General features: G+C 38.9%; 1 protein-coding gene across 8 annotated transcripts; it reads right to left on the reverse strand.

Moving 5' to 3' along the window:
• Positions 1-302: 302 nt before the first annotated feature.
• LOC122667793 (serine/arginine-rich SC35-like splicing factor SCL28) lies at positions 303-7967 on the reverse strand. Of its 8 annotated transcripts, none has more exons than XM_043864222.1 (7): positions 7579-7965; positions 6823-6900; positions 4941-5105; positions 4787-4851; positions 4612-4651; positions 995-1258; positions 303-530 (listed from the first exon to the last, which is right to left on the reverse strand). In XM_043864222.1, the coding sequence occupies exons 1-7, from the start codon at positions 7749-7751 to the stop codon at positions 521-523; spliced, it is 795 nt and encodes a 264-aa protein (XP_043720157.1). In that variant the 5' UTR covers positions 7752-7965; the 3' UTR covers positions 303-520. The 8 variants fall into 8 exon arrangements, 3 of the variants coding, with proteins under 3 accessions (XP_043720157.1, XP_043720158.1, XP_043720159.1); XM_043864223.1 differs by having other exon boundaries at positions 995-1255; positions 7579-7964; XR_006333859.1 differs by lacking the exon at positions 303-530 and adding an exon at positions 2035-2220 and having other exon boundaries at positions 1085-1899; positions 7579-7967.
• Positions 7968-9424: the final 1457 nt, after the last annotated feature.

The raw sequence follows: 9424 nt of genomic DNA on the forward strand, positions 1-9424 counted from the left end.
TTTCTAAAGAACATGGAATGTGTCAGTAAACTGGTGATTGGCAACGCACAATCCAACGTCTCCTAGGGCAGAAATGCAGGCGCTTCTTGGTCCCAAAGGCATTCAATGTGTATCATCAAAAAAAAAAAAAAAAAAAAAAAATTCAATGTAGAGATATTCTACAGATAACTTTATCAACGACAGCAAGAGAAGGAAAAGATGAAAAGAAACCGCAGGAAAATTGAATAAGCAACACCCAAAGAGAACAATTTGACCTGATAAATAGAAGTAACTATCAATCAAGAAAAAAAATAAGGGAACAGTAGCTGTTTCCAGTAATTTCCGAAGGATATCAAATAGGAACAAAAATGTTAAAGTTCATAAACACAGATGATTCGCTGTAATCATACTCACTACATATATTACAAATGTAAGGCATGTATCCCACTCTTAACCTACCTACCTAACTAGAGTTCTTAGCCGCTTAACCACTCTCAGCAGAGCAACCCTTGAAAGTAACACCAAGCTCCCAGAACTTTAATCAGCGAGGGCTGCATGAACAAAGCATATATAGATCAATCAGACTATTAATTCTTCAATTTCAGCACTTTAAAAAAAAACTTTTATGGATATAAATTACTATCCAACTAAGGGATTAGCAAGCCACCTCTACCCAATTAGAATTCACCACTCATATGAATAGATCTCAGATGTGTACTGCAAAGATCGGAGGATCTCAGATGTCCACTGTGAAGTAATTTCCAACTTAGATCATTTAAATTACAAGATTGATCAAACCACCTCTACCTCTCAAGCCATACCAATAGATCTCAATGTGCACCATAAACTGAATTCCAACAGAGACAGATGTATTGATTTCTCTCTCAATCACAAAACAGGATTTGTGCAAGTGCGACACACCCAAAGTTGATACAAAGCTTGGTTGAATTGACTTATGGGTTGGAAGGGGGAGATGATTATATAAAATTTGAAGACAAAATTAATTCAGATATACCTGTATGAACGAGACCTTGATGGACTACGACCATTCCCACTTGGACTCACTGGCTTGTGATCCGAACCATAGCCTCTCTCCTTGGGAGGACTTCGACCATTCTCTTTTGGGCTTAGGGACCTCCTATAGTCCCTCCCATTGCGAGGCGAGGGGGACCGTGTGATGGATCTTGATCTCGATCTTGACCTGGACCTCAATCTGGATCTGGATCTCGACCGTGATGGTGAGTAATAATCATCCCTAGCACCACGGTCTCTGTCTCTGCTTTTACCAGCACAAAAAAACACTCAACACCAAAATTCAAGCGTATATTATACAAAGAATATATCAATCACAAAAGGCATATATAAGTAAAATATAGAAAAGATAAAAACCAGTCCAGGAGCATTAATGGATTTATCCAGGCAGGATATACAATAAACAACACCTCCATCTCCACTTCGCATGAAAGAGCCTAAACTATTCCAAAACTCCCTAAAAATCCAACACAAAACAATAACATAATCAACCAATTTTTTGAATAATGTAACAAGTAAATATAACTGATTTGAGTTCACTTGTTGCCAAGCGAGAAAAGCCTTTACTTAAATCTTCACTCAGAATCCAAGCACAGGATACATGACCTTTACCTGCACCTTTTTTCAGATTTCTGACAAAAATAAGAAACTTTTGGTCCACACACAGTGAGTTATGCTCTACCAGGGGAGGTGGTTGATCAGCAACTGATAACTTTACAGCTCTCTTTGCCCCATCTTTCTAAAACCCAAATTATCTTCTTGATGGAAAATATGGCTATCCAGAAGATACCCTCTACCTCTAGCAGTATGGAACTTCAATGGGCTCCCATTCTCTGGAGATCAAGATTTCTCTCTTTTGGCAATTATAAGCTCTAGATTCTTTCTTAACTGGATAGTATGCAAAACCAAGATATCAAATTTTAAAAAATTGCATAATGTAAGAAAAATAAAGCTTTCTTGTGATTGTAATCTATCTCACAAACCATGGGTTTGACAGTTCAATTTAGTGGTGCTGAGCCTTACAAGCCAAAATCCAAAAATTTGGAAAGCCCAAGCCATTCGTTGGTTACAGTTGATGAAGATGAGGTCAGTAATGAATACTTCTCGAGTGGCTTTGAAAGATAGGTAACCAAGTAGTCACTTTATCTCTTTTCTCTTTAGTCTTTACTAATCGATGAATTCTTTAAGTCTCTCATTTCACTTTATAATCTGCATGAACAAGACCACCAGCAGATGTTATTCAAATCCATAGGAACACATGCTTCATTCCTCCCGAGAGAACAAGCAGCATACATCAAAGAATCACACAAATGGGCCATCCAGGTGATGGTAATATTCTGTTAAAGCACTATCAAGTAGGAAAAGATGTCAGAGGATGGCTTACTCTTGACACCAATGGTACGGAGGGCAAAGGAAAACTGATTTTCCTCTTTTTTTTTTTAAATAGCATAAGAAGAAAACCTAAAAGCATATCACTATCCTTAAAAAAATTAACATAGAAACATCCAAGGGAAAAAATTTAGCACATCCCCCACCCCCAAAAAATTGTGATTCCACTAAAACCTTGTAAATTAGGTTATACGACCATCAATGGTGAATGGAGTTGAATGTTGGGCCGTGAAGAAACAACATATAAACAAACTTAGTGCAGCTGAAATGAGAATGATGAGATGGATGAGAGGTAAAACTAGAACGCTAGGAGTAGCTGCAATACATGATAAGTTGAGAGAGTTATTTGAGGTGGTATGGACGTGCAACAGAGACCTTCAAATGCTCCAGTGAGAATGATATGATTCAAATTAGAAGAACTAAACAAGCCACGGGTAGGCTTAAAATGACTCTAGGAGAAGTGAAGAGGAAAGACATGCATAGCTTACGACTGGTAACAAGAATAGCTTCGAGTAGAGTTGATTGGCAAAAAAGGAACCATATACCCAACCCCATTTAGTTGGGGATAAGGTTGGGTTGAGTTGAGTTGAGGGACCAACGGTCAACCCACCAACACCATCAGTTAAACCGCACAATGATAAAGACATCACAACAGATTAAAGGATTCAATCCATGACTCCAAAAGTGGCTTTGGCTGTGAATATGAAATAATTGTGCTTTGTCAAAATCCACACGGTTGTCCGAGCATATGTGAAAAGTGAAACCCAATCCATATATAAACCCTTTTTTTTATTAAAACCCAATCCATATTATTAACAACCACAGGAAAATGGAAAATTCACCAAAGTCAGTATTATCCCAAAACCACCAAAAACAATTAAAATATGGCCAAAAGGATGAAAGACTCAATCACTTCAACTTAATGGTAACTCAAATTGCATCCTTTAACTGTAATCAGGCATACACTAATTCAAAAGTACAATCATTTCAGCAGTTACTTTTGTTTTTCAATTTTGTAATTGTAAATAAAATTCACACCATTAAGTTATACATCCGTTAATTTATACTACTTATATTTCATCTTCCAAGTACATGAAAGAATGATACAAATTATTATAGTATTAACTGCAATGTTTGTGCAAGTACATCCACCATATACAAACTTGCTTTGCCACGCTTAACCATAATGTAAGAGCACTGCTTTTGCAAGGACCACATCTCAAGATCTCTAATATATACTTTTTTTTTGGTAGAAGGTCTCTAACACGCCATGTAATGATAAACTATTGTTAGTTATGTGGGTCCACATTATCTAGAAGATTTAGGTTTCAAACAAATCCTATTTAATTAAGTATTTAGAGTCCTAGTACTAGAAATATTAAACTATAGGAGTCTTAGACTAAGAAGATATTCTTCTGCTTTCTTATAAATATGCAAACCCCCCCCCCCTCCAATATGATGTTTTTTTTTGGGAAAGGGCTACTTATTAGTTTTGAAATTGCCGGGTGTGCTGGTTTCTTTCTCACTCCTCAGATCTGGTATGAGATTTTTTCTCTCCTCCCCCCCACAGTATTTCTCTTTTCTCTGCTTCTTATCCATTTTTTTTTCTAAATTCACTCTCTCAATCGTGAGCTGTAGTATTCTTCTCTCCCCCATCAGTGAGATCCCTATCTATTCTATTTTTTCTCATTCTTAGTTGGACAACAAAGAAAGATTCTCTCCCCTCCCTTTCCTCCACCATCGATCCAATATACTAGAATTTTTTTTATATATTCACTCTCCTGCTCCTATTGAACTGTCAATCTTCTCCTAAATTTTTGCCCCACAACTTACCCATTGACAACCTTTTTCCTCTCTCAATCCACCTCATTGATCTCCATTAATGGATTGTATTTAATTCTGATTTATATTCTAAAAATACATTAGTGAAACTTGATAATTACTCTCTTAGAATCTGACCATTAGATCTGAGATCAGATTTGATCCAAACCTAGCCGTCAAATTGGGAGCTTTTCCTCCCATCTTTTAAGGAGTCCATCACTGATGAATCTGCATCAAAGTGACGTTTGACAATAGTTTAACAAGCCACAATCGTATTTGCTGAGATCTAATGCATGACTAAACGTTTCCATTCCTCAAAGATACTGATCCCCAAAGTGTAAATACCATCAAGAATACATCAAAAAATATAAGCAAAGAATAGATGCAGACCTCGAGCCACGCCTGGGTGGTGAAGGTGACCGTGAATAAGCTGTCACACAGAAAATATCATTAGTAGTCCGCCGATAAAATGTAATATACTATAATTAAGACAATCCAAAGCTGAGGAAGCAGCAAACAAATAAATTACAAATAAACACCCAATGTTAAGTATTCTGATACTGACAACGGTATCTACGTCTTGGGGACCTCAGTGGAGATCGCCTTCTAGAGCCTCCCCCATATCGGCTACTACAGACACAAAAGCAAAATATTATTAGCAAAAGTGGAAATTGAATATTCCTACTGAACAGGAAAATTTGAGAGATAAGAAGATGCACCTTATACGTGCGGTACTACGCATTTCTTGAGGAGTTTTTCTGTTCTCTTCAGCAAACACAATGGTTATCTCACGTCCACCTATAACTTGATGATTCATCTGTCTCTTGGCTTCAGCAGCATCGTCACCATTGCGGAACTTAACAAACCCAAAGCCTCGTGGCTCTCTAAGGATTACATCCAGAAGCATCAGACAATGCAAAATCCTAAAAATTTATCTGAAGTACATAATGTGGTTGTATCCAAAATAAAGCAACATCCACCAAAGGAACAATCTAAAATCTATATTAACCCAAAAAAAAGGTACAATATTTCCTGTCCATTTGGAGGAAACTTCAAACAAATTTTTCCGTTAATAACTAATCTACAATTGCATGAACTCAGGCCAAAAACCACACATCACTTAGTGGGTCCCAAACCACAATTCTAAACATTGTACCACAGCATTGCTTCAACATTAGACATACAGAGTTGACTTGTTACATCAAAGCTGGCTAATTTTAGTCAAACTAAATCAGTTTCAACACAAAATGATGCAATCTAACCATGGTGAGCGTAATCTCAGATCGGGTCAGCCGATATTGGCTGGATCGGATCGGTATCGGTCATCACCAATCCTATCCAGTTTTCATGGAACGGTGGCAGGATCGGGCGATCCGATACGCATGACTAAAACGGTTATAAAACCTGTTTCCTTGTTCTTCATCCTGAGTCTTTCAAGCCACAATTCACGGATTTGGGAGCTTCAAATCCACAGGAAATAAGGGGGATCTTACCGTTTTTGACTGGGGAATAGATCAAGGAAAGATTCATTCAAAGTAAACATTGATTTGATCCCAGATTTGGAGATTTCATTGCGTAAGGTGGTTAGAGTTTTAAAACCCAGATTTGCGATTTGGATATTTGGGAGTCTCAAATCCGCGAGAAAAAGGGGGGATATTATTTTTTTTTATTGGGGAATCAATTAAAAGAGGATTTAATTCCAAAAAAGATTATCTAAATAGGGATAAAGTGGCGATAATGGTGGCAGTGTGTGAGGTTGAGGAAGCAAGTCAAGTTAAGCTAAACAAAGAAATAGGGATTAGGGAATTTCTAAAAAAAAAAAATAGGGATTAGGGAATAAGTTGGCGATAATGGTGGTAGTGGGTAAGGTTAATCCCTGCAAACCATTGATTACTGTTTTTTTTTTTTTAGATTTTTTAATTTTTTAAATATTTTTCTAACCGATACTCACTGATTCCAGGACCTATCCAACAAAACCGAGATTTTTCCCACTTTCGACCGATCCAAAACGATTTTGACCGATCTGGATCGATTTTGGCATTGACCGATCCCAAGACTGATCTCGGGAATAAGAAACTTGATGGTGAGACAAAGCTATAGGCTAAAGGAGGGAGCTGCATATCATGCTAAGTGAAGGAGAGAGTCAAACCCAGGTCTGGACAATGATAGGCTACATAATTCACCCAAGGGAACCTAATGAAAACTTAATCCATACAAATTTGTGCAAGGAGTAATCATGGGAAAGCATCCAATGTAAAAAAACAAACAATTCAACAACTAAATTCAACTCAGCTTTATCACAACTAAAATTGGGTTGGCTACATGGATCCCTTTTCTCCAATCAACTCTATTCAAAGTTATACTCATTACTAGTCCTAAGCTATGCATGTCTTTCCTCACCACTTCTGCTAGAGTCATTTTAGGCATACCCCTCGCTCTTTTAACTCCTTCAATAGTTCAATATGAATCAAACCACCCGTCTGTCCTGGAGCATCCAAAGGCCTCCATTGCGCATAGCCATCCCACTTCAAACGGTTTTCTTGCAACGTATCAAACTTATACAAGGTAAAGCAAAGCATCAAATGTTGACGCAAAACTCACCCAGTGTAATAATTCTTTGGAAGATATACATCCTTCACGGGACCAAAACGTTCGAATGGGATCCTAAGATCTTCTGACCTGCACAAAAAAAAATTACAGTAATCAGTTTTTAAATAGATCTTACTAAAAACTGCTGAACCGACTCAATTCAAACTATAGGGAGAAATAGTAGGTTTTAAACAATGGTTGTAATTTAAAATAATGTAAACAGACACTAGTAAATATTCACTTAAACGTTTGGGGGAGGGAGCCGTTCTTTTAAGGTAGAGAAAAAGCATGCAGTATAGCTCCAGCAAAGAACAATTCCACCGTGGTGGGAAAGTAATAAAAGAAACCACACTTCCCCAACAATAACAAACGCCAGCATTATAAGCCAAAATCTGAGAGTGTGGATACCATGCACTTGGGTTCAAAATGGAAGAACATGGATTCACCCACTTATACCTGTCTTCCCAAATAATAAAACACTCAACAGCAAGAATTCAACACTGAAATCGCCAAGAGAAAAAAGGAGGCTGAGGTTTTGCAAAACGCCTTCTATTTAGCATGTACACGCCTCAACCACTCCAACAAAGTAAACAATATTCCAATTAAAAAGTACAGCAAAGATAAGCGCAAATAGCAAACTTAAATAAAGAAGTAAATAAACCTTCAAAGCTAAAGATTCAGCGAGAGAGATGGGGGGCAGAAAAAGACGGGGAAAATAAAACCCTAAACTCTACCGTTTATAGAACAGAACAGATAAACGAATGCTACCTTGCGTCCAGGGCAATGTTGCGAACAAGCAATCCAGAAGGACCAGATCGTCTATCCCTGTAAGACCTACTACCTTGATATCTATCCCTAGGATCGTCGTATCGCTTCCGAGGAGGAGGGCTTCTGCTGCGCCGGGGACTGTAGCTCCTGCTACGACTTCTGTACCTTCCCATCTTCGCTGCTGATTCTTTCTGTTCGTCACCTCACAAAAACCCTAAAACTAAAGTGCCGTAAACGAAAACCCAAAAGACCCAAAAGAATTTTCAGAATCCTTAATCCTCAGAAAGCAGACGAAGGAAAGAGGTTGGAGGAATTTATATGAACCCTAACAAATGGCGCTTTCGGAGTCCGAGTGTCCGACATGAGCACCGAGTGAAGCGCGCTTACCTGGAGAATTGAGATAGGGTGAAAAGGGTTCGATTGGATATTGTTTAACGTGGGACTGGTGGGAACCTATAAGTTATAAACTGGACCGGCCCGTTTCAGCTTGGTCCATACACAGAACCACCATACGCCGAAAAACAGACCAAACAGGGCGGGGCGCTGCCGCGCTCCCCAGGGAAGTATGTTCATGCTCCAGTGTGCTCTCCCATTGATCCCGTGCTGGCACAGGGGCCACGTTCACGGACAGAGAGCTCTTCCCCTCCCCCATGAAAGTTCGAAATATTGTCCATATTGATGCTCCAGCGTGCTCTCACATTGGCCCCCGTGCTGGTGTAGGGACCATACTCCCAAATAGAGAATTCTTCCCCTAAAAATTTTTCCTACTTATACATTTTTTTGAAGGGAAAATAGAACACTGCCTGGTTGTGGTCCTTGCACCCACATAAGGGGGTGAAATGACCATTGTACCCAATGTGTCCAGTGTCCCCTCATTGCCCCTGACTTGTGTAGAGGCCAGGCGAACAGGCAACAAAGAAAGAAATCCTCTCCAGTATATCAGCCTCTCCACACGCACCCCAAGTGCTTCCAGTCGTCGAATGCGTGCTAGAGGAGTTGGTATGCTGGAGAGGACCCGGGTTCGGACAACAAACCCTTCCCTTTTTTTTAAATAAAAGGGGGTGATCGCCACAATGCCGGCTAATGGAATCCACTCACCTCATCAATGGGAGTGTGTGAGAGGATTGGAACATGGTTCGTACACATGGGACAGCGTGTTAGAGGGCGCATCATGCAATCAGAGTGTGAATCATTTCCCTTTTAAAATTTCCTATTTAATTTTTGTGAAAAAGAACAATGCGTGGTCGCATGGTTCTTACGTCCAGATATAGGAGCACGTGAAATTACTACCCATCCCCTCCTAAAATAAAAAATCACATCCATGTTGATGCCTTTGCACGTGCTCCCATTGGTGCAGGCGCTACACTTCCAAGCAAAGATCTCTTGCCCTCAATTCTTTTTTTTCTTCAGACACCGCAAGGTCATCAATTAAAGTCATTTGGGTTCCATCTTGGTTCAAGCTTTGTCTGGTTTAAAAAACTATACCTCAATGTCTAATTATAATCAAATAAAAAAATTTAGAACCTCTTGTTAGCAACAACAATTTGTTATGTCTCATAACCACCATCACTCACCATATCGACAACTAGGGATATCAAACAGTCAGTTCAGCCTAGTTTCAGTCTATGAATGAGTGAGACCAAAACCAATCCGTTAAGGGAATTCGGTTTTCGATCGTGATTTCGATTTTACAATATCAGGTTAATATTGGTTTTGATCGATTTGTTTCGGGTTTGAACCACAATAAAATCTTACATTCATAATATGTAGCGAGGAAAGATTCAATAAAACAATTTAAAACATCTTCCATTCTTCCCCAAGTCAAACAAGTAAACAATAAGGAACA

Source organism: Telopea speciosissima, chromosome 7 (genome assembly GCF_018873765.1).
Source record: "Telopea speciosissima isolate NSW1024214 ecotype Mountain lineage chromosome 7, Tspe_v1, whole genome shotgun sequence".
In the NCBI taxonomy this organism is placed as follows: domain Eukaryota; kingdom Viridiplantae; phylum Streptophyta; class Magnoliopsida; order Proteales; family Proteaceae; genus Telopea; species Telopea speciosissima.